Source organism: Macaca mulatta, chromosome 10 (genome assembly GCF_049350105.2).
Source record: "Macaca mulatta isolate MMU2019108-1 chromosome 10, T2T-MMU8v2.0, whole genome shotgun sequence".
NCBI classification, from domain to species: domain Eukaryota; kingdom Metazoa; phylum Chordata; class Mammalia; order Primates; family Cercopithecidae; genus Macaca; species Macaca mulatta.
Genome location: NC_133415.1, coordinates 90,143,515 through 90,169,301, shown reverse-complemented (window position 1 = coordinate 90,169,301; position 25,787 = coordinate 90,143,515). Strand labels below are relative to the sequence as shown.

Below are 25,787 nucleotides of genomic sequence, written 5' to 3'. Positions count from 1 at the left end.
CAGAACCACAAGCTGCCTCTGGAACGATAAGTACAGCTCCTCTGAGAACCTATCTGTCGATGGGTCACTTAAAACCCCTTGTTTGTGACTAAAGTCCCTATAGGAGTCAGAAAAGTGGGTTTGTACTCCAGATCACTTGATTTTTTACAGCTGAAGGCAGTCTTCTGTGGGTGTGTGTACATATTACAGTTATCGAGTCATCTGAATGCGTGATCTGTCTCCTCCTCACCCCAGACCTCCTCCTCTCTTCCCCACCTCAGCTTTTAGAGCCATCATGCACCCAGTTACCCAAGCTAGACACCTCCAAGTCATTTATGAGTTCTCAGCATCCAACCTATCCCCAAGGTCTGTCCATTCCACTTTCCAGCGGGCTCTAGACCCAGCCAGTCCCCTCTGGACACACTCCACTGCCCAGCTCAGACCCAGGTCCCCTGCCAGCCCCGCTGGTTGCATCCAACTCCCACAGATTCTCCTGCCTATGCCTCTACCTCCCCATATTCATCAGAGTTTACTTTATGTTACTTTCAGAGTCAATTTTCCTAATACAATGACAACACGCCAGGCGCAGTGGCTCATGCCTGTAATCCCAGCACTTTGGGAGGCCAAGGCGGGTGGATCACCTGAGGTCGGGAGTTCGAGACCAGCCTGACCAACATGGAGAAACGCCATCACTATTAAAAATACAAAATTAAGGCCGGGCGCGGTGGCTCAAGCCTGTAATCCCAGAACTTTGGGAGGCCGAAACGGGCGGATCACGAGGTCAGGAGATCGAGACCATCCTGGCTAACACGGTGAAACCCCGTCTCTACTAAAAAATACAAAAAACTAGCCGGGCGAGGTGGCGGGCGCCTGTAGTCCCAGCTACTCGGGAGGCTAAGGCAGGAGAATGGCGTGAACCCGGGAGGCGGAGCTTGCAGTGAGCCGAGATCCGGCCACTACACTCCAGCCTGGGCGACAGAGCGAGACTCCGTCTCAAAAAAAAAATAAAAATAAAATAAAAAAATAAAAAATACAAAATTAGCCAGGCATGGTGGTGCATGCCTGTAATCCCAGCTACTCGGGACGCTGAGGCAGGAGAATAGCTTGAACCCAGGAGGTTGACGTGAGCCAAGATTGTGCCATTGTACTCCAGCCTGGGCAACAAGAGCAAAACTCAAAAAAAGTTTCATTCAAAACAAAAACAAACAAACAAATAAAAAAAACAATGACAACAACAATCCCAATCGTGTCTGTTTCCTCCTTTAAAAACCTTGCTGGTTCCCCTTTGTGTGAGATAAATTCCAAGACACTCGGCAGGGGCTCCGGGCCTCTCGCTCAGTCTTGGCCCCTGTCTCCAGGCAGGCCCCCTTGCACAGCCCACTCTTGTCACCCTGGGCTATTGGCCAGCCAGTGTCTCCCAGTACTCTGCTCCCTTTCCTCCTCTGTATCTCTACCTGCATCCAGTACATGCGGGCACTGTGCCCATGGGGAATGAAGAGGAGAATGCACACTTAGCGGGTCTGTGTGTGGATGCTCCCCGAGCCTCTCCATTGCCCTGGTGAGCCAGCCACCACGAGCCACACTCCACTGGCAAGGCCACTCAGGCTCCCTGAGGCCAGGTGATAGCCCCATGCAAGCTGCAGGGAAGCAAAGGCGGCCGTGACCCACATGACCTGGGCCCTGGAGTCCTGGCAGCCACACAGGGCCTGTAGCTCCAAGTTCTTCACTGAAAAGAATGACTCTGAATGAAGGGCTGCCTTTTCATTTCTCCTCAAATGTACGCTGCCAGTCCAGCCACACAGACAGCAGACTACAAAGCCGACAGCCCCGCCTTTAAATCTGGGAGCACTGCGCTTCCTCTGAAGCAAGCCTCAAGTTTCCTCAGCAATCGCATGTCACATATAAAAAACTCCCGCGGCCAGGAGGCTCCTGGGTCCACGGAGGCGTCCTCTGTGGACAAAGGCCCCATCAATAATGAAGTAGCTCTGTAGCGCTTACCAGGCCAGAAAATTGCTGCTATTCATCAGATTCGAATAATCGAATCTGTGCCACAATACATCACATCCCTTCCAGCAAGAAAAGTGCATTGAATTTTATGATTTCCACTCTACAGTTCAATGTGGATTTAGTACTGTAAATCAGGACAAAATGTCATTCTACACAGGCCACTCTTTCCTTGAAAATGGCCCAGGGAAAGAAAACCATTCTGCTACACTCAGGCACCCTCGTGCACCTTATCTTGCACGACCCTCTAAGAACAATGGAGTTGGGCAGGAAGATCCTCTTCTGATGACGGAGGCAGACTAAGAGCAGGTCAGCACTCAGACCAGTCTGCCTAACGCTGAAGGTGCTGCCCATCCCAGCGGGCCATGAGGGCCTGAGACAGGGTGGGAGCTGAGAAGTCCTCGCAGAGATGAAACTAGCAGTGGCCTTAAGCAAAGATAGGACTGGCTGAAACAGAGCAGGGGAGGCCATCCATGTGGACTCAACAAGGCAAACAGAGACACGGAGTCCAGGACGCACTTGGCAGGCAGGGAGAATTGTGATTAGAAAGAACAGCCTTTGGGAACTCATTCCAGACACAATTCAGCACGACTCTGCCGGCCCTCCCCACTGACTGCTCTGCGGCTCCTTGTGTGTCCAGCCGTCTCTCCCAAGAACCGGTCGGTACACATCTCCAGACCACAGGCTGGTGGGAGCATGTTTATACCCTCATCCTGCCCACCACACGGCAATATCCCCAGAACGGGTCATTAAGCAAAAAACAGCCTGCCTCCCAATTCAACTGCAACCTCCTCCCAAGCTTTAAAACCACACTGAGCAGAAATGCAAAGTTGCTTCTGGTGAGCCTGTGTCCTGAGGTGTTGAGAATGGGTGGATGCTTGCCTGCGGTTCATTATTTATTTACAGCAGGCCTCACTGGAAACCAGGGGCCTCGTTTAAAATCAAGACCCTTGTGCAAAATTGTCCAGAAGAGTCCTGACCTTCTAGGCCACTGTCCTACTGCACCACAGGAATGAGCCACCTGTGGTGCAGTAGGTGCAGGTGGCTCACCACCCTGATGAGACAAAACATCATCAGGGGTCTAAACACTGCAGGGCTTTCTGGTTGGTTGTGAAGTCGCCACGGGCATCACATTGGGAGCCACCACTCTCACCATCACCTGTGGTGAGTCCTCCACTAGATCGCAATGCTGGCCATCAGCTATCTGTCTTCCCAGCACCTCTTTTCCATGGGGGCCCTGCCCTTTCCCTATCCCATGGGGTTCAGGGGGACTCTCAGTCACTGGGGTCACAAGAGTAGGCAGCTACATGTGGCCTGGCCAAAGACAGTACTCATTCCCATTTCCCACCTGTGGGGCAAGGTGTATGTGGCCAAGGAGAGGCCTTCCATGAGACTCAGAAGGTGAGGAGAGGCAGAAAAATGGCTTTTCTCACCTGTCAATCCTGACTGATAAGGGCACTGACTGTGGCTGCTGCAGCCATCTTTCCCAACACAGAGCAAGGGCCCAGGAAGGAAGCCAGCATTCCCGGGAAAGCCAGGAGACAGATAGATGGAGCCCTGGAGACCCCTTGAACCCCTAAATCCAGCTGTGCCTTGAAATTCCCAGTTCCAAGAGCCAATACTGTTTTCATTCGGAGAAGCTGCTGGAGCTGAGTTTCTGAACTTGCAACAGGAAGAGTCCCCACTAATACAAGACGGTGGCAATCAACAAACATAGCAGTATGGAAGTGAAAGGACCTGCCTTCTAGAAGCAGACAGCTGGCTGTGAGCTGACAAGATGTGCCATAAGCACATGAACAGATGAGAATAGTCAACGCTGAAGCTAGGAGAGTTTCTGATTCACTACCGTGTATGACTGACCATCCGCCACACAAGTTGCTGAACTCAGAGTCAACACCCACATGCTTAGTTAGGGTTGGCTGAATCAACACTCGATGTAGAAATCGATCCGAAAGAGGCTTGGAGGAGGGTTATGGGGAGGAGGGAGACAGGCTCCCTACCTTGAGAAGAAACCTGCCCCCACTTCCCACTGCACTCCATGTAGAGAGGCTATGGACCATCTCCCCCAGAAAATATGCCTGGGCATATAAACCTCACATTCTTGTACACAACTTGACAGGGATCACAGACCCTCAAACTATCCCGAGACTTCCCTAGAAAGCCAGGAACTCCCTACTGAGAACTTTCTTCTACTGAAACCCAACTCTGAAGAAGAGCAGCTGGAACACAGTGGTGGCATCAGATTGGGCCGGCTTTCCTCAATCATCTCCAGGGCACTGGTCTCACATGTGCTCTCCATGGACCACTCGGTGGACTTCAGGCAGGCCACACTGTCCTGCTCCCCTGCCCACTGCTCTGTCACTTGAGAGAGGGAGAGAAATGGAGACCCCAGCTTTCTCTGCCCAGCACTCCCCCTGTGGGAATGGACCTTCCCATCCCCACTCAAGAGGTCACGCCACAGAACCCTCCCCTCCCCCACACTGGCCACAGCTGTCCCAAGCTGGGTCAGCCACAGTTCCTTCCCTGGGGATTCTGGAACTGAGTCCGGCAGGAAGGCATGGTTATGTTTAGTGTCTGTGCTGCATCTCATCACAGGGCCAGCAAGCAGAGAAGCAGGGTCCTCGTTAGAAAAGCAAAAGGCAGGAGAGGAACAGGAAGGGAGGCAGAGGGCATGCCGGTGATGAGCAGTAAGTTCCAGTTCCCGCCACTTCCGGAGGCGCTGCCGCACTCCTGCTCTTGGGTTCTAGGACAGCACCTGCACCTTCTCAGTCTACCTACATTGCAAGGAAACTACTTCAACAGGTTGGGTATGCTCCAAGTTCACGTCTTTCCTGGATCTTCATTTCCCTTGAAAAACTTAGCAACTCATTCTTGGGTTTCAAGTAATAATGCTGTATTTGTTTGGTTTGGTTTTTTTTTGTTTGTTTGTTTTTGAGATGGAGTCTCGCTCTGTCGCCCAGGCTGGAGTGCAGTGGCGCGATCTCAGCTCACTGCAACCTCCACCTCCCAGATTCAAGTGATTCTCCTGCCTCAGCCTCTCTAGCAACTGAGATTACAAGCACGCACCACCACGCCTGGCTAATTTTTGTGTTGTTAGTAGAGACAGGGTTTCACCATATTGGCCACGCTGGTCTTGAACTCCTGACCTCAAGTGATCCACCCACTTCAGCCTCCCAAGTGCTGGGATTCCAGACATCATAATGCTCTGTTAATAAAATAATTATCAGGTCTCTATTTCCCAACTTCTTGTTCACTTTTCCTTTCCCACATGGAACATTTTGCTATTATTTCAAACAACACATCTAAGAACTGAACATATCCTGTCCTCCTAAAATTGGTTTCTGTTTGAGGGAAATCATCTAAAGACTTGAGCAGTGGCTGCATATTACAATCACCTGGACACTTTAAAAAAAAATACTGATCCAAGCCGGGCACACTGGCTCATGCTTGTAATCCCATCACTTTGGGAGGCCAAGGTGAGAGGATCACCTGAGCCCAGGAGTTCAAGACCAGCCTGGGCAACATAGTGAAACCACGTCTCTACAAAAAATTATTTAAAAATTAGCCAGGTGTGGTGGAGTACACCTGTAGTCCCAGCTACCGAGGAGGCAGAGGAAGGGAGGATTACTTGAGTCCAGGAGGTCAAGGCTGCAGTGAGCTACGATTATGCCACTGCACTTCAGCCTGGGCAACAGAGCAACACCGTGTCTCTACATAAATAAAAAGAAAATACTGATCCAAGGCTTCAGAGAACAACTGAATCAGAATCTCTGGGTGAGGTCTAGGCCTTTGAAAGTTCCCCAGATGGTTCTAATGTGCAGCCTCATGGAGAATCATTGACCAGTCCAAAGACCAGCACTCTCATTCTCTAATCCCAGCTCACAGTGAACAGATAGCATCGGTCAATTTCTTTCCTCCAGAGCAAAGCAACAGCCCCCAGAATCCTTTTCACCATGGCCACCATGCAATCGATCAGACTTGGCATGAGAGATGAAACTTACCTGCTAACCTGGACTAGATGGAAATGGTACTAGGACCTATTATCTTCTATTTTAGAATCCAGCCTACAAGAAAATGCTTGGATTAAGTGTGGCCCACACCTCCATCAGGCTCAAACAAATGTTTGTTTTTTTAGGTCTGAGTTTAATGAGGTACCAATAAGAAAACCTTTTCATTTGGCTTACGATTCTAGGGACATGGGTTTTCATTTTACGAACTGATTCTTGCTCCTACTATGAAAAGGAAGGGGGTGGGGTGGGAAGCATTTGTATGTGTTCCCTTTTTTCCTCCATGATTAACCCCAAAAGAGCTTTCAAATAATCTGCTAAGCATTGAAGTACTGAAGTCATAAGCGAGTTGCAAAAAATCGGCTTACTGGAACAACAGGAAAGGCATTCTTTTGCTTTTCAAAGGCTTTCCCATCATCTGGAGCCAAAAATATTATCTTCTGACCCAAAAAGCCACTAATAAACCTTGTTTCTATAGGCTAAGCAAGAGGGAAGATTTTGCCCTAAGCAAAACGGCAAAGGCGGCAAGACTGTTCTCTGGGTCCTCCCACCCTCACTTCTGCTCCCTCCCCTACCTCCTGCCACCCTCCAATTCCACGTATCTCCCAACTGCCTTCAGGCTGCCTAGAGTCTTACAAGCTGCCCGCGCTCCCATGGGCTCCCTTTCTCCTTAAAAGTAGCCCATCCCCATATTAAAACCCCTTTCTTTCCCCTCCAAACTCCTTCCAAATCTCAACTATTAGGGACAACTTCTAAGCAGCACAGTCTCAGCACTTACCCTCTCTTTGTAATCCTGTTTATGCACAGAATGCTGTGTTCCCTTTCTATCTAGTTAGGAGTTTGGGGAGTGAGAAAGGTTGCCTTATGGAGACACACAGAGAGCTAGCAATAGAGCCCCCTGTGTAACCTGGGGCCATTTGCTCCCCTGATGCACCAGTAAAAAGTTAAGATTAACAGTACTGTATTTTTTTGCTACTGATCCATTGAAAAGCTAAAAAAAAAAAAAAAAAAGTTAAAACAGTAAGCTTCAGTTATGAAGACAATTCACTTGTGTGAGCCTTGTTTCCCTAAATGCAAGATTAATAAAAATGAGAGATGTCATGTACTATATTTAAATTTAAAAAGATGAGGCTGTTGTCCAAAATTAACCTCTAAATGGCAGTGGGTGGGGGGGGTTTGGTGGCATATTTTTGAACCCTTTGTCAACTCCCTGCCTCAAAAGACTTTAACACACTATCCCACTGAAAACCTTAAAGAGAACAATAAAGGGGCTCCTTTTCTGAAGTTTGCTGAACTAACCCAGGCTTCTGTGGCTTACCTCTAAGGGCTTCAAGCACAACAGGAGGTGAGCAGCCTCCCTGCTCTCCAAACAGCCACACAACTCTGCCTATAAAACAAGAAGGCTCATCACCTCCCTCCCTCAGGACTCTCTGCAGGCCTCATCAGCCACCACCAACAACCACGTTTGTTATTTATAATACCGAATAGCACACATCTGTGGGGGCAGAGCCCAAGAGCACAGGGGTGATGTTTTTAAAATGTGATACAATTGTGGGTGGAAGAACTCCAATCGTGATCTTTCTCAAGACACCAGAATAACAGATGGACAAGACAACCTAGAGGCCACAAACTTGTCCCTGTTCACCAAGGTTTTCCCACCCTTGCTGGCTGCTCCTCCCCTGCCTGTCCCCTTTACGCTGGAGCCCTGCCAGGCTCTGGCCTAGGCCCTCTTCTCATCTCCCTCCATATTCTCTCCTTAGGAGACCCTGTCCCTTCTCATGGCTTCAGATGACATCTTATCAACACTCACATGCTGGTCAACACTCAGTCTATGCACTCCTCCTGCTAGAGACCTGTAAATCCACCAACTTTCTTGACAGAACCACCTGGATATGTTAAAGCGTCTGTTTAAAACTGAACTTGGTATGTTCCTTCCCTGCACCCACCCTAAGCCTGTTCCTTCACCATAGTTCCCCACTGCATCAATAGGTTCCACACTGTATCAGTAATTCCCCATCATCCTCCCAGCTACAGAAGCAGGATCTCCAGGAACAGTGATCTCCAAGATATATGGATCTCCAGAACATATTGGGTACATTAAGTGAGAAAAGAAAGTTGCAAAACTGTGTTTAATAGCATGCTATCTTTTATTTAATAAATGAGGGAATAGAAATATATATGTACACACCACACACATATATATGCATTTGTTACTGTTTTCAAAAAGAAACAAAGAAAAGATAAACTAATAACAACTGTTAACTATGTGGGAAGGAAGAGAACAGGGTGGAGGAGAATGAGATTAAAGCAAACTTCTGTGAATATACCTTGTTATATAGTTTTGACTTTGAGAAATATTGTATATAAATGTATTATATAATTAAAACAAATTAAATAAAAATGTTAAAAATACCTAAAAATTAAAAACAGATTGAAGCAAATTAACCGAACTATATCTCATGATGGGAGACCTACACAGAGAAAAATAGTTACTAAACACAGCACTTTGACCTTATATCTCACAGAGACATATTTTAAGGCCAAAGAAGAACCACAAAGAAGTCTAAATTTCATTCTGAATCTTAGTAGTAAACATATAGTTATTTTAAAAATGTAACTGGCATATTGTAGATGTGCAGAATAAAGTTAATATACATCGCTAATCTTAGAGAAGCATGCTTGCAAGGTTGGCCCTTGACTGGCATCTGGGAACTTGGATTCCAGGTGGTTCTCACAATTCCCAGAAATGATAAGAGTGGCTCACCACGCCTAAACTGTGTAAACAATACGGTTCACGCTGAACACCTGCTTGCTTTCTGGAAATATGGAATTTTGGTACATGGTAGGCCAAGGGTGCTTCTGTGACCAGTCCTGAATAAGAGCTGTGGGCACTGAGTCTCTAACGAGCTTCCCTGCTAGATAACACTTCACACGCATTGCCGCAACTCCTTCCTCTGGGTGTCCAATGGGAGAGCATGCAGACGCCTGTGCCTGTTTCCTCCAGTCTCTGCCCCATGTACCTTTTCCCTGTGCTGCCATACCTGGTACCATTTCACTGCCACAGCTGAGAGTCCCCCTACTGCATCACTGAACCTGGGGTGGTCCTGAGGACCTCGGATACAGAAGGCTCTAGCAGACACATCACTTTGTTAATGTTATTGAGAACAAGATTTCCAGCATAAGATAAAGAAATACGAGACTCTAGTATAAAATCAAATAAATAGAAACACTATCACCTTACATTTGAATTGGAAATACTAGTATGAACTCACAACTTTTTCATTTCTTAAAAAATGTTTATTTTCTATTTCCGTTTATTGAAAGGCCTAGATGCAGTAAGAGCTCAGTAGCACCGAGAATTTCTAATGCCCCAACTGTAGCTTCTAAATACTATTTTCTAACTAAAAAGAACTAGAGCATTTTAGAGAAATGACTGATTCCAAGTCTGGGGCAGGAAATGAGCCTGGGGCCAGGCGCAGCGGCTCATGCCTATAATTTCAGCACTTTGGGAGGTCAAGGCAAGTGGATGGCTTGAGCCCATGAGTTTGTGACCAGCCTGGGCAACATGGCAAAACCTTGTCTCTACTAAAAATACAAAAACTAGCCAGCCATGGTGGCACACCTGTAGTCCCAGCTACTTGGGAAGCTGAGGCAGGAGAATTGCGTGAACTTGGGAGGCAGAGGTTGCAGTGAGCTGTGATTGTGCTACTGCACTCCAGCCTGGGCGACAGACAAGAACCTGTCTCACACACACACACACACACACACAAAGAGCCTGTGACATCTTACTGAACCATGAAGCAAGGAAATATCAAAGACTAATGAAGTTGACAAAGAACAAAGATACCAACTTAAAGGGGCTCCCACTGAACATAAAAAACAAATTAATGGCAGACAAGTGCCCTAAAAAAAAAAAAACAACTAAAACATATCAAATATATAAAAAATATGTTCAAAATGCTATGAAAACCAAAGCTTCACTGGTCAACACTGGAGGTTGCTAGAGTCTGAATTCACAACTTTGAAAATTGATAAATAAAGGGAAAGAACCAAGCATTTTTCCTGCTCTTCATTATGAAGAGTAATTCAGAGTAATCATACAGGTGATAAGGAAAAAGTTTGTTAAAGAATTCCAGCTGCCGGGCGCGGTGGCTCACGCCTGTAATCCCAGCACTTTGGGAGGCCGAGGCGGGCGGATCACAAGGTCAGGAGATCGAGACCACGGTGAAACCCCGTCTCTACTAAAAATACAAAAAATTAGCCGGGCGCGGTGGTGGGCGCCTGTAGTCCCAGCTACTCGGGAGGCTGAGGCAGAAGAATGGCGTGAACCCGGGAGGCGGAGCTTGCAGTGAGCCAAGATCGCGCCACTGCACTCCAGCCTGGGCGACAGAGCGAGACTCCGTCTCAAAAAAAAAAAAAAAAAAAAAAAAAAAAAGAATTCCAGCTAACAGATGCAGAAGGAAATAATGGATCTAAGCAACGACCATCAATGGATGCTAAAATCACTTAGATGAAAGACTGACAGGGGATTTTCATCAGCTGGTACCACCTAAACCCACCGATCAATCCTAGAATCTCTAAATGTGCAGCAGCCAGACATCACATGCCTGTTGATGCCACATAGTAGGGAGTACACAGCACCAGCTCTGAGGTATTCACACCCAATAACCTGATTGGAATGGAATCAGTCCTCTACATAGAACGCCTGTTGATAGGAAACACAGGGAACAGAGAAACACGTTAAATGACACCACAGAGAAGCAATAGCCAATTCCTGGGATGTAGGTATCCCACATGATAGATGACCTGCTTTCTCCAACAAATCAATGCCATCAGCAAATGAGTGGGCAAGAAAATGGGCAGAAGGAGGGTGTATAGTTATGAAGATATTTACAGAGGAAGAGTCAACAACAAAAAAGCCAATTTGACATCATTCTCATACTTAAAACCCTCTGGCCCCTGTCCACACCTCTGGCTGCACCTCTCATCATGTCCCTCTGTGCTCTGGCCACAGTCACCTTCATTCGGTTCCTTGAACTAGCCCCTTCCTTTATTCTGAGTCCCTTGCACGTGCAATGCCCTCTCCCTGGAATGTTGCCCTCGCCCCTTGCCCACTTCGCCTGGCAGAAGCCTGCTCATTCCTTCAGTCTCAGCTCAAACACTGTCTCCTTGTCAGGGACCACAGCCCAGGGTAAGATCAGGTCTCTCCCCCTTGTTATATACCCTCGATGTACTCTGTACTTCTCATGGGAGCACATGGGGGTATATTTTTGTTATCTGCCTTCCTCCCAAGGACTAGATGCTCCTCAGGTGCAGACACTACATCTTTCAGCAGAATCTGAAATGTAGTAGGCACTAAATAAAAATCTCCTTAATGGGTACATGAACAAATAAAGTATTAACTATGTGGTTCAACCCACCAGGTGGGAACTCAGGGGCGCGCTAAATCAAAAAGGCCCACTGTAGACCCCGCTGATTTTAGTTGCGGTGGCATCTACTGTTAGTACTCAGAATCCAGCCTGGCACTCAGAGGAGCTCAAGCTCCCAAGGAAACACTCACCGCCTCGTGGGACTTGGGAATGGGTACGATGATGGCCAGCACACAGATGAGCTGGAAGATGGCTCCCAGGAAGAGTCCGTACCGTAGCAAGTTCTCCAGGAAAGTGGGCTCGGGCACCTCCGGAGGTGAGAAGTCTAGGTCAGAGGCCATGGCCCAAGTTGCTGGCTGCCTGATGTCTCTTCTGACTCGCCACTCTTCAGAGCCAACTTGTAAATGCAAAGGGTCAGTGTCATATTTCTGTAACTGACTTTTATTTATTTATTTATTTATTTATTTATTTATTTGAGATGGAGTCTCACTCTGTCACCCAGGCTGGAATGCAATGGCATGATCTCAGCTCACTGCAACTTTGGCCTCCTGGGTTCAAGCCATTCTCTTGCCTCAGCCTCCCGAGTAGCTGAGATTACAGGTATGGGCCACCACACTCGGATGATTTTTGTATTTTCAGTAGAGACAGGGTTTTACCATGTTGGCCACGCTGGTCTCAAACTCCTGACCCCAGGTGATCTGCCCGCCTCAGCCTGCCAAAGTGCTAGGACTACAGGCGTGAGCCACCGCACCCAGCAACTGACTTTTAGCTTGAACAAACACACACATCCCCCTAAGAATATATACAGGAATTGTGAAATGTTAACAATTCTTGAATCTAAGCTGGGGACATATGGTTAGTCACTGAACCATTCTTTCAACTTTTCTGTACGTCTGATGTTTTCCAAACATAAAGTTGAGAAAAATAAATAAATGCAAAGGGAAGCACTTCAACAAAAATCTCAAATCAACATACATTTACTAAAGGCTTGCCACGTTTCAGGTTTTGTTGTTTATTTATTCATCTAGTCATCCATTCAACAAGTATTTCTTGAATACCAAGCACTGAAGAATGAGCAAAACAGACAAACCCCTGCTTTCTTGGGGCCTACATGCTCAGGATGGAAGGAGACAATGAACACATTGAGATGTGATATGCCAGGTAGTGATAAGCATTTTGGAAAAAACTTAAGGGCATCACTTTATTTTGTGACAAGAAGGCTGTCTCTGAAGAACAGAGATGGGAATAGAGTGGAAGAGATAAGAAGTGAGAGAGTGAGCCATTTGAGAATCTGAGGGAAACATGTTCCAGGCAGGGAAAAAAGCAAGTGTGGAGGCCCCAGGGTGGGGAAATGAGGCCAATACAGGGAGAGAAGTGATCAGGAGGGAGGGTGGAAGGAGGTAAGATCAGAGAGGAACGGGGTCGGACCCTGATACCTCCAATTTGATTGAGTAAAATGTAAAGCCACTGAAGGGTTTTGAGCAGAAAAGTGACATGATCTGACTTCCATTTTTAAATGGAGGAGGGACAACAAGGGGAGGGGCAAAGTGGACACAGGGAGAGCCAGGAGGAGGCCCCTGCCAATAAGCCAGACAAGAGCTGCTGATGGCGTGAATGACAGGGGCAGTGGTGGCCAGTGGTGCAAGGTGCTGCCTCAGCCCAGCTCTCCAGCCTCTCCTCTCGGCAGGGCCCCCGCTCCTAATATCCTGGTAGAGCTGAAAGAACTGCTGTGGTTCTCCAAGAGCACTGGGCTCTTTCAAAATCCTGGGCCTCTGCTCAAGCTGCATACTCTGCAAAGAATGTCCTTTCCTACTTTGACTGCTTGACAAAGCCCCAACTCTGCCTCTAAGGCTGAGCTCAAGTGTCATCTCTCCAACATGCCTTTCTTGTCACCCTCCTCTTCCACTGGCATGACTGAACTGCTCCCCCTCTACCACAGCACCCATCAGTGGCTTTCTTCTGCCCATCCCAATGATAAAGGGGCAAATTTACTTTGGAATCAGGCCTATCTGAATCTAAAACCCTTTGTGTTTCCAGAGATCTGTGCCACAATGCAATGTTTTGCTAAGTCTGAGCTATCCAATATGGTGGCCATGAGCCATACACGACTATTACGACTTGAAACGCAGCGAGTTTGAATTTAGATGCTAATTAGACACCCATTTTCAAAGACTTAGTATGAAAATAAGAATGTAGGCCGGGCGCGGTGGCTCAAGCCTGTAATCCCAGCACTTTGGGAGGCCGAGACGGGCGGATCACGAGGTCAGGAGATCGAGACCATCCTGGCTAACACGGTGAAACCCCGTCTCTACTAAAAAATACAAAAAACTAGCCGGGTATGGCGGCGGGTGCCTGTAGTCCCAGCTACTTGGGAGGCTGAGGCAGGAGAATGGCGTGAACCCGGGAGGCGGAGCTTGCAGTGAGCTGAGATCCAGCCATTGCACTCCAGCCTGGGCGGCAGAGCGAGACTCCGTCTCAAAAAAAAAAAAAAAAAAAAAAAAAAAAAAAAAAAAAAAAAAAAAAAAAAAGAAAATAAGAATGTAATCTATCTCATTCATAATGTTTTCATATTGATTACATGTTGAAATGACTGCAGTGGCTCACATCTGTAATCCCAGCACTTTGGGAGGCCACAGTGGGCAGATCACTTGAGCTCAGGAGTTCGAGACCAGCCTGGACAACATAGCGAGACCCCATCTCTACAAAAAAAATAATAAATTAGCCAGGAGTGGTGGCTCACTCCTGTATTCCCAGCTACTCCAGAGGCTGAGGTGGGAGGATCACTTGAGCCCAGGAGCTCAAGGCAGTGAGCTGTGATCATGCCACTGCACTCCAGCCTGGGTGACAGCGCGAGACCCTGCCCCCATCCCACCATGACACCAAAAAATACACGTAAAAAACAATTGGCTGGGCACGGTGGGTTACGTCTGTAAGCCCAACACTTTGACAGGCCAAGGCAAATGTATCACTTGAGCCCAGGAGTTCAAAACCAGCCTGGGCAACAGAGTGGGAACCTGTCGCTATAAAAAATTTAAAAATTAGCCAGACATGGTGGTGCACACCTGTAGTCCCAGCTACTCAGAAGGCTGAGGCAGGAGAATTGCTTCAGCTGGGAGGTCGAGGCTGCAGTGAGTTAGTGAGTCGTGATTGCGTCACTACACTCCACCCTGAGTGACAGGGTGAGAGACCCTGTTTAAAATTTTAAAAAATCGAACTGAAAGCAAGGACTCAAGATACTAATGTTCATAGCACCATTATTCACAATAGCCAAAAGATGGAAACAACTAAGAGTCCATAAACAGAAAAATGGATAAACAAAACGTAGTATATACATACAATGGAATATTACTCAGCCATAAAGGAAATGTAATTCTGATACATGCTACAACATGAATGAACCTTGAAAACATTATGAGCTTTGAATAAATATATATGAAATAAGCTAGACACAAAAGAACACATATTGTATGAATGCTCTTATATGAGGTACCTGGAACAGGCAAATTCAGAGACAGAAAGTAGAATTGAGGTTACCAAGGGCTGGAGGGAAGGGAAACGGGGAGTTACTGTTTAGTGGGTACAGAGTTTCAGTTTGCAAAGATGAAAAAGTCCTAGAAATAGACAGTGATGACGGTTATACAACACTGCAAATACCACTGAATCTTAAACTTAAGAATGGTTAAAATGGTAAATTTGTTACATATATTTTGTCACAATTTTTAAAAAATCTGTTTCTTTTTACCCATTTATTTATTTATTTATTTAGAGACAGGGTCTCACTCTGTCACCCAGGCTGGAGTACAATGGCACAAACATAGCTCACTGTAACCTCAAACTCTTAGGCTCAAGCAATCCTCCCGCCTGAGCCTCCCAAAGTGTTGGGATTACAGGCATTGCCCCTTTTTGCTTTTTAAATGTGGCTACTGGAAAATGTAAAATTATACATAGCTTGTATATTTCCATGGGGAAGCCCTGGGGTAGAGACAATCCTAAAGACCTGCCTCGCAGGGCGCGGTGGCTCACGCCTGTAATCCCAGCACTTTGGGAGGCTGAGGCGGGCGGATCACCTGAGATCAGGAGTTTGAGACCAGCCTGACCAACATGGAGAAACCCCATCTCTACTAAAAATACAAAAAAATTAGCCAGGTATGGTGGCAGGCACCTGTAATCCCAGCTACTTGGGAGGCTGAGGCAGGAGAATCGCTTGAACCCGGGAGATGGAGGTTGCAGTGAGCTGAGATCACGCCATTGCACTCCAGCCTGGGCAACAAGAGTGAAACTCCATCTGAAAAAAAAAGGCCTGTCTCCACCTTGGTTCTGCTGCTTCACTGCTTTGCACCATGTTTCCAACATGAAGTCACCGAGAATAATAAAAACGACCTTCGTAGGTAAACAGAGCAGGACTCACACATGATATTGCTTCCCTTTCAACCTGGTCACTTTGGAAGGTCATGTGCCTGGGGCAACAGGATGGCCACTTTTCACATCAGTCTGTCTACCATGGAAATGGCCTTCAAAGCTTGAGGCTTTTTTTTTTTTTTTTTCCAGAATCCTCAGAGCTGGCAGATCTTCATCCTCCCAGGAAGGATTTGACTTCTGGAAAGAGCCCAACATCATCTGGTTCCAAGTGCAGTGAATCAGGTGGCACTGAGCTCAGGAATACCATTTTTGGTCAAATACAAGGTATGATGCTCAGACTCCAAGCAGATTACTTGGGGTGGCTCATAAACTGGCCCTGAAGTAAATTCCAAGGCGGCTGCAAGAACAGCTTCACTGGAAGAAATGTAACAGCCTCTACCAGCACCAACACGTGAATACCAACGCTTAAGAATGCGTTCTCATTTCTCCGCAGTTGCACCTCATAAAGTGTGCATTTTTTAAAATGCCCTTGGCCCCAAGCTTTTTGCTTAAGGCTGTAACAAGCTTTATGAGGTTATAAATACCCGGATTCACTAGTGTTACTACTAACAGCAACATTGTGATAATAAATATTTGGAGTGGTACAATAGAAAGATAGGGCAAGAGTCGGGAAGCAGAGGACAAAAGCCCTGGCTCTATCTGCAAGTAGCTACACTTTGGGCTAATAATCCCTTGACCTCTGGAGACAGGATGTTCTCATGAGCCAAGCAAGAATAATACCTATAATACATTTAGGCCTTTAAAAAAAAAAAGGCAATTAGACAAAATATAACAAGAGCCATAATAGTGATTATATCCTTTGACTGAATAACTTACTTCCTAGAATTTATAGTAAGGAAACAATTCAAAAGAAGAAAAAGCCTTCAGGTAGAAAAAAGTTCATGGCAGCACTATTCATAATACCGAAAAACAGGAAGCAAGCCAGCGTCCAGCAATCAGCAAGCAGTTAACCCAGTGAGGGTACATCACCGTATAATCCCTCTTCACTAACATGGCAAACACAAACATTGTGGATCAGCTCAGTGGAAAGTCTTTGCAAAGTAACATTAATTGAAAAAAAAATAAGCAATTGTATAAACACTATGATTGGAACCATCTATAAGCTGATTTCATGGGCCAAAGATCAAAAGAGGCCACAGAAATAAATAGTTGCTGTTAAGGTGAAGTCATGAGTTTTAATTTTTTGGACTGTTATGAAACAATAAAGTATCTAAGAAAAATCTATGCCCTACCTACTTCCTTCACAAGACTTTTGTTAGGGTATAATGACACATTGTCCAATAAAACTTTCTGCAGTGATGGAAATGTTCTGTATTTGTGTTCTTCAAATGGTAGCCACCAGCCACATGTGGCTATTGAAAACTTAAATGAGGTTACAGAGAAACTAAATTTTTAATTTTATTTAACTAATTAACCATAAAAAGCCACATGTGGCCAAAGTTTCCCTACTGGACAGCACAGGTATAATAGGAGGCTGGTTGTGAAAAGGTTCTGGAAAACAAACTGCTCTACACATACTGTGTGCGCTGTACAGCTCTCATCTAGTTCTCTCTGCACCTCTGCGCTTTACTTCCCAGCTCTCCTGCCAGTATTTCTGAGTTTTCTTTCCTGATGACCAAAGTCAAACAAGTCCTATTCATCCTGCAGATCTCAACTAGGAGACACTTACCCCTTCAACTCGCTGTGACAGGCTTTGTTCCCCGGCCATTGTCCCAGCAGCAGCAGCAGTCGGCAAATGAATGGCCAGGTGTTGTGAACAGCACTTTACAGGCAGCAACTCATGCACTTCGCCACCACGCTGGGAGGTGGTATTACTAATGAGGATGACAAAACCAAGGCTTGGAGAGGTTATGTGACCTACCCAGGGATAACCTGGCTGGTAAGTGGCAAAGGCAAGATTCAAAGGGGCCGGCTTCTCCAGAGCCAGGGCTCTTACCCACTATGTCAATTGTTTTCAAACTGTAGGCTGTGGCTCATTAGTGAGCCACGAAAACCATTTAGGGGGCTGCAACCAGCATTTTTTCTTTTATTAGGCAGCACTTTATTTAAGTAGGTAAATAACAATAGAAAATATCAGAGAGTATCACATTAAGGGCCGGTATTATATGCTGAAGCTTTTTAAACACCCATCTACATCTGAGCATGTATGTGCTGGATCAAATTTTAGAATGTTATTTCTTATTCTTTGAGAAATATTACACTGGAATCTACTGTTTTCTACTTGATCCATTGTAATCTCTTGAACAGCAAGGATCTTGAGTATATCTTGAGTTTATGCCAGGTCCTGACTCGTAAATATCTGGTAAATGACTAAGCCTATGCCTCTGTTTCCCACCTTGAAAGCAAGGGCAGATGCCTCAACCAACAGCGTCATCATTTAACAACAAGGAGGAGCTGAGAGGCCACGAGGTTTCCCTAGACTCTACTGGTGAGTCAGGGCAGAGCTGCTATCCTGGCCTCTAGCCTTGTCCTGCTCCAGACTTGCTTACGGGTAGAGGTTTTCATACACTGGGAGACTTTCATACCTCTATCAGAATTTAACAAAAGGTGCCTAATTATTTATTACTGAATGAGGCAAATAATTTCGTGAGGTTACTAGATACTGCAAAGTTCACCCCTGAGTGCCAGACACTGCTGACAGAAGACATTAATTCATTGGACAAATATTTACTGTGAATCTACTATGTGCCAGGCAGTGGTCTAGTCCTTGTCACGGAGTTTCCATTCAACTGGAAGTACTCACACACATACACATGCAATGTCAGGGGTGAGTATTACAATACATACAGGAAGGAGGAAGAGGGTACTATTTAATATGAAGTGGTCGGGGAAGGGCCTCTCTGCGAAGGTGACATTTCAACAGAGGAAAGAAGAAAGCAAAGGAATAAGTCATTTAAACATCTGCCAGAGTATCCCAGGATGGAGGGACAGCAAGGGCCAAGTTCCTGAGGCAGGAATAAGCGTCATGATCAAGAACAGTCAAGTAAGCAAGCTGCAGGCCGTTATGAGGACTCTGGCCATTCTCTGAGTGAAAAGGGAGCTACTGGAAGGTTCTTAGCAAAGAAATCACATGGTCTGACTCATTTCAAAATGATGCCTCTGGCTGTTTTGTTGACAATAGACTGTAGGGGACAAGACTGAAAGCAAGGAGACCAGTGAAGAGGCTACTTTAACAGTCAAAAGACACACTTGTACCAGGGTGGTAGCTATGGAGGTGGTAAATTCTCAGCTTATAGATATATTTTGGAGAAAAGCAACAGGAATGCTGAGGTGAAATCTGAAAGAAGTTAAAAATAATCCCTGAAGGAGGGGAAACTATCCTGTATGACACCATAATTAGGAATACAAAATATTAAGCATTTGTCAAAACCCAAAAAACTTGACAGCACAAAGCGTAAACTTTTTAATGTATGCAAATATTTTTACAAACACATAGGAAGGCCGTGGCAGTGGCTCACACCCATAATCCCAGAACTGTGAGAGGCCAAGGCAGGAAGACTGCTTGAGCCCGGGAGTTTAGACCAGCTTGTGCAACATAGTGAGACCCGGTTTTTAAAACACACCAACACACACACGCATGAAGTCAGGGTGTTCCAGGATGGAACGCAGAATGTGACATTTTGAATCTAAATGTATTAAACAACTTCACTGAAAGGGTGGCAGGGGAATAGGGTGCTGACCTAAGTAACTTTGAAAATGAGTGGAGCCGTAAGACTGAAGGCAAAAGGAACTGCACATACACACTGTACTCTAGCTGATAAGTTGTTTCCCACAGGGGATACAGGCGGAGCAATTCTAAAACCATGATACATGTATGCTAAGATGAACAATTAAGTAAATGTATGGTGAATGGTGGGAGTCGGGTTCATCACAGGTGGAGTGCGAGGTTACAGATAAGCAAGAAAAGGAAGCTAGAGGCCGGGCGCGGTGGCTCAAGCCTGTAATCCCAGCACTTTGGGAGGCCGAGGCGGGCGGATCACGAGGTCAGGAGATCGAGACCATCCTGGCTAACACGGTGAAACCCCGTCTCTACTAAAAATACAAAAAGAAATTAGCCGGGCATGGTGGCGGGCGCCTGTAGTCCCAGCTACTCCGGAGGCTGAGGCAGGAGAATGGCGTGAACCCGGGAGGCGGAGCTTGCAGTGAGCCGAGATCGCGCCACTGCACTCCAGTCTGGGCGACAGAGCGAGACTCCGTCTCAAAAAAAAAAAAAAAAGAAAAGGAAGCTAGAAGAGGGGTCCCCAACCCCCAGGCCACAGACCAGTACCAGTCCATGGCCTGTCAGGAACCAGGCCGCACAGCAGGAGGTGAGCGGCAGGTGAGCAAGCAAAGCGTCATCTGTATTTACAGCCGCTCCCCATCACTCACATTACTGTCTGAGCTCCACCTCCTATCAGATCAGCGGCTGCATCAGATTCTCATAGAAACACAAACCCTACTGTGAACTGCACATGTGAGGGATCTAGGCTGAGTGCTCCTTATGAGAATCTATTGCCTGATGATCTGTCACTGTCTCCCATCACCCCCAGACGGGACTGTCTAATTGTAGGAAAACAAGCTCGGGGCTCCCACTGATTCTACATTATGGTGAGTTGTATGGTCATTCCATTATATATTACAATGTAATAGTAACAGAAATAAAGTACACAATAAATGTAATGCACTTGAATCATCCCAAAACCATCCCCACCCCCAAGTCTGTGGAAAAATTGTCTTCCACGAAACAGGTCCCTGGTGCCAAAAAGGTTGGGGACTGCTGAGCTAGAACAATCCACGTGGTCATGATAAGAGCTGGACATCAGTTATGTTTAGCTGAACACAGATACAGGTGGTTATATATGGAAATACTTCTACATCTGGGCATCTATATATATGTCTCTTGCTCTGTCCACTGCGAAGGCCTAGAAGCAAGGACATTGAGAAGCACTGAGCGTACCTACAGCCCAGATCTTGTTTTCTGGGCCATTCTCCAATAAAAGGAGCCAGGGCACCTTGGGAAATGGCTAATTCTAGGACTGGGGCAGAAACACACTAGATGAGTCTGGAATAGAAAGAAGGTGCTCAACAAAACAAAACAAAGCAAAACACATAGAGGGGGATATGTCAAAGGGATACAGGAGCCAAGTGGAAGAGCTCCCAATGGCCAATGGAGGAATAATTTGAGCAACAAAATAAAGTAGCACTGGATTCTGGTCCAAAGTATAAAATAAACATCCATGAGTTCAGGCCAGGTGTGGTGGCTCACGCCTGTAATCCCAGCAGTTCAGGAGGCCAAGGCAGGTGGATCACCTGAAGTCAGGAGTTCAAGACCAGCCTGGCCAACATGGTGAAACTCTACTAAAAATACAAAAATTAGCCAGCCATGGTGGTGGGTGCCTGTAATCCCAGCTACTCAGGAGGCTGAGGCAGGAGAATCGCTTGAACTCGGGAGGTGGAGATTGCAGTGTGCCAAGATTGCACTACTGCACTCCAGCCTGGGCAATCGGCAAACAAAACAAAACAAATCCATGAGTTCACACCGATACAAATAAATGGCTCTGTAAGCAAAAAATAAATAGGGGAACAGACAAATGTCCCACAGAGAAGAACTCCAAAAAATTTGCGTAACATTCTGCCTTTAAGCATAGGGCATAATTCCATACTCCTTAAATGTGTGCTGTACATAATGACTTTCTCAAAAAGTACAGTGCAGAAAGTGCAGGAGGAAAAGTAACTCTACACTGGAAAAGCCTGACTACTACCTCAAGCCAGGTGGCCCAAGTCAACAGATGTCAATGATAACTCATAATGATAGTATGTACCCTTGATATGATATGATGAGAACAGCACTTTACCTCCTTGGTTGGATTAGTCCATTTTCATACCGCTTTGAAGAAATACCCGAGACTGGGTAATTAATAAAGAAAAAGAGGTTTAATGGACTCACAGTTCCACATGGCTGGGGAGGTCTCACAATCATGGCGAAAGGCAAAGGGGAGGCAAAGGCACGTCTTACGTGACGGCAGGCAAGAGAGCATGTGCAGGGAAACTGCCCTTTATAAAACCATCAGATCTCCTGAGACTTACTATCAGGAGAATAGCATGGGAAAAACCCACCTCCATGATTCAATGACCTCCCATCAGGTCCCTCTCAAATGTGGGCATTATGGGAGTTACAATTCAAGATGAGATTTGGGTGAGGACACAGCCAAACCCTATCAGTGGTCCTCCTCCCCCAAAACCTACTACCCTGATCTTACTCATGTCAAAAATAGGCAAATCCTAATTAAAGGTCCTTCTGCAAAATATCTGACCAGTCAGTACTATCTTCAAAACCCTCAAGTTCATCTAAAACAAGGAAAGTCTGAGAAACGATCACAGAGAAGAGGAGCTTAAGGAGATATGATGACTAAATGTAATAGGGTGCCCCGGATAACACTGGAACAGAAAAATGACATTAGGGAAAAACTAAGGAAATATGAATAAAGTACGGATTAGAGTTAATAATAAGGTATCAATATTGGTTCAGTAATTGTGACAACATGTAAGATGTTAATAATAGGGGAAATGTAGGCTATATGGGCACTCACTTAAGTATCTCTGCGATAACTTTGTAAATCTAAAATTATTCTAAAACAAAAATGTTACTGGGGAAAAAAAGAATGGGTCAACATTTCAAAACAAATAAATAACCACTGAGACAAGTATAGCTCTCAAGACTTAGCAAATACTAAATCTTCTCCTAAGACTAAAAAACTCAGATTTCACAACTGCCACAGGCCTTACCATCTCCCAACGTTGTGTACTGTGCTAGTAGGCCATTCTTGGCTTCTAATGAAGTAAGTTTAAATTCTGTTGTGAAAATTCAACTGAAAACAGACTGGGGAGTAGAAACCAGTGTCAGAAGCTACTGTTTTAGCCCAGGCACAGTGGCTCACGCTGGTAATCCCAAACACTTTGGGAGATCCAGGAGGGAGGATATCTTGCCTCCAGAAGTTCGAGACCAGCCTGGGCAACATAGTGAGACTCCATCTCTATTTGAACTTTTTTTTTTTTTAATTAAAAAGAAAAAAAAGCTGGGTGTGGTGGCTCCCACCTGTAATCCCAACACTTTGGGAGGCCGAGGCTGGTGGATCACCAGAGGTCGGGAGTTTGAGACCAGTCTGGCCGACATGGTGAAACCCTTTCTCTACTAAAGATACAAAAATTAGCCACACGTGGTGGCACACGTCTGTAATCCCAGCTACTCAGGAAGCTGAGGCAGGAGAATCGTTTGAACCCAAGAAGCGGAGGTTGCAGTGAGCCGAGATCCCGCCACTGCCCTTCAGCGTGGGCGACAGAGGGATTCCGTCTCTAAATAAATAAATAGAATGGCTTTTTAAAAAAAGAAAATAAGTTACCGCTTTACGGCAATGGGCTGTATAGCCTGGCCTGTCCCATTATAACAAATTCCTAAGAACTGCGCAAAACTAGATTAGAATGCAAAGCTAAGCCACTTCTCTGGGCAAAGTCACACTGGTAGCTGGTGGGCTGAAACTGGTGTGCAGATGCCCTGCAAAATATAATTATTAATCTAAATGTGTTGTCACCATTTTAAAAGTGTTTCTCATATTCATTTCTCGCTTCTCTTAAAAAGAATTCGTCCAACAAACACGCACTGTGCACCTACTAAGGGCTTCACATTTACCACCTCGCTTTACCCGCAGTACAAGAGTGTATATCCATTTTAGAGGACGAAACTGAGGGCCAGATAGGAACCGTGACTTGCCCACGGTAACACAGCCATATGGATTCCAACCCTAGCCAGACTCACTCTGGAGCTCAGGGTTCTCCTACTGCTCCACCCGTGGGAGGAAAGGCCCGGACCAGGCCATGAGGAGCCCTGGGTTCTGGTCCAGCCTCCGCACGACAGCGCAGGGCTGCACCAGGCGAGGCCCTCCGCCTCCCGGGGGGCTCAAACTCCCCTCCGGAAGTAATTTTTGAACGACCGCCGCGGGAACTTATTCAGGCCCTGAGCGGAGCGACAGCCTGGCCCGCTGAGCGGCGCCGCTGGGGACACGCCGGCCGGAAAAGCCAGACCGCTGCGATAAGCACGGCTCTCTCTCGGCTCCCGCCCCGCCGCGAGGCCTCTGCACTCACCTCCCGCGCCGCCGCGCCGCTCCCCTGGAAGTAGTTCCCCGCGACCCTGAGTCCCGGAAGTGACGCTCACTGAGCAACCAACGGGCTCTGTTCCGCCCGCGTTGCCTGCTTTCTGGGTGAGCCACCGCTGGGTTTTGTCGACTTTTGTCCCTGTTCTGTGGGTTTGAGCTGGACAAAGAGGTTTGGGGAAACGAAATCCCGAACTTGTCAATTTTTTAAGCTCCTATATCCTCAGCTCGTTTCAGCACATTTTTTTTTTAATTGAAACAAAAGAAGTTATTTCTAGGGGCTGGGCACGGTGGCTCACGCCTGTAATCCCAGCACTTTGGGTGGCCGAGTTGGACGGATCATTTGAGGTCAGGAGTTCGAGACCAGCCTGGTCAACATGGTGAAACCCCGTCTCTACCAAAAATGCAAAAATTAGCCAGGCGTGGTGGCGGGCGCTTGTAATCCCAGCTGCTTGGGAGGCTGAGGCAAGAGAATCTCTTGATCCCGGGAGGCAGAGGTTGCAGTGAGCCGAGATTACGCCACTGCACTCCAGACTGGGCAGCAGAATGGGACTCTGCCTCAAAAAAAAAAAAAAAGTTACTTATTCCTAGCAATGGGCTGTATAGCCTGGCCCGTCTCATTGTAATAAATTCCTAAGAACTGCGCAAAACTAGATTAGAATTTTGTCCTATGCAAAGCTAAGCCGTCTCCCAGAGCAGAGCACAGTCACAACTGGTAGCTGGTGAGCTAAAACGGGTGTGCAGATGTCCTGCAAAATGTTAATATGTATGTGTTGTCACCATTTCAAAAGTGTTTCTCACATTCATTTCCTTAATTTTATGCCAGGTCCTAAGCTAGGAGCCTACAATGCAGAGAGGAGACAAACAGAAACACCTCTTATAATTCAGACAGAAGCAAATCATTATAATTCATTCAAAAAGCATTCACGGAGCGCCTACTCTATGCTTTGTGCTGGTAACTGAGGACACAGTGCTAAACCAGGCACATACAGTCTCTGCCCTTGTGGTGCTTACAGTCTGTTGGAAGGAGACAGACTAATTAAATGAATGTGTAATCATATAACAGGATAAGTTTTTTGAAGGCAAAGAACAGTGTTCCATGATTAAGAAGGGGTGGGGGGCAAGTAGTAGGAGAAAAAGAAACCTAGATGAGAGTGTGATAACCAGCCTCCTCCATAAACCCCGATGATTCTTGGCTCCTAGTATCCATACCCTTCCGTAGTCACCTCCCACCATGAATAGGACTGACCTCTATAACCCGGAAATCTTGGAGCACGAGTTCTAAGATATTGCGGAAATCTTGGAGCACGAGTTCCAAGATAAAGTCATAAAAGACATTGGAACTTCCTCTTTGCTCTGTCTTGATCACTCGTGAGGAATCCGTGTTGTGAGGACACTCAAGCAGTCCTGTGGAGAGGCTCACATGGGGAGTAACTGAACTGCCTGCCAACAACCAGCTCTAACTTGCCAGCCGTGTGTATGAGCCAGGTGGCTCCAGCAGTCCTAGTCAAGCTTTCAAATGACTGTGGCCTGGCCAAAATCTTCAATATAAACTTAAGAGCAACCTTGAGCCAGAAACACCTGGCAACGTCACTTGAATGCCTGCCTCACAGAAGTTGTGAAATACTAAATGATACTGTTTTAAACTCGTAAGTCTTAGGATAATTGGTTATGCAGCCTAGATAACATACATAGAGGCTCAAGGAACAGAGGTTAGATACCAGAGACTCAAAACAAAAAACAAAAAACAAAAAGAGACCTATATCTTGCCCTAAAGGAATTCACTCTCTAGGAAGACAAATAATTCACTCAACATTCACTAATCCCATACTCTGTGAGGTGGCATGGGGAACCCAAAATGCATAATTTATTCATTTAACAAA

At 46.2% G+C, this 25,787-nt stretch overlaps 1 protein-coding gene across 17 annotated transcripts in view; it reads right to left on the bottom strand.

Moving 5' to 3' along the window:
- MANBAL (mannosidase beta like) overlaps positions 1 to 23,941 on the bottom strand; it is a 28,547-nt gene extending 4,606 nt beyond the window's left edge. For 3 of the 17 annotated variants that reach the window (XR_013398590.1, XR_013398591.1, XM_077948294.1), the window contains exons 1-3: positions 23,897 to 23,928; positions 17,448 to 17,592; positions 11,551 to 11,756 (exon numbers count right to left, since the gene is read on the bottom strand). Coding sequence is in view for 13 of the 17 variants with exons in the window: in XM_077948294.1 (XP_077804420.1) it covers positions 11,551 to 11,700 (150 nt within the window). In the remaining 4 variants the exon portion in view is untranslated. 17 annotated transcript variants of the gene reach the window in all.
- Between the last annotated feature and the right edge of the window lie 1,846 nt (positions 23,942 to 25,787).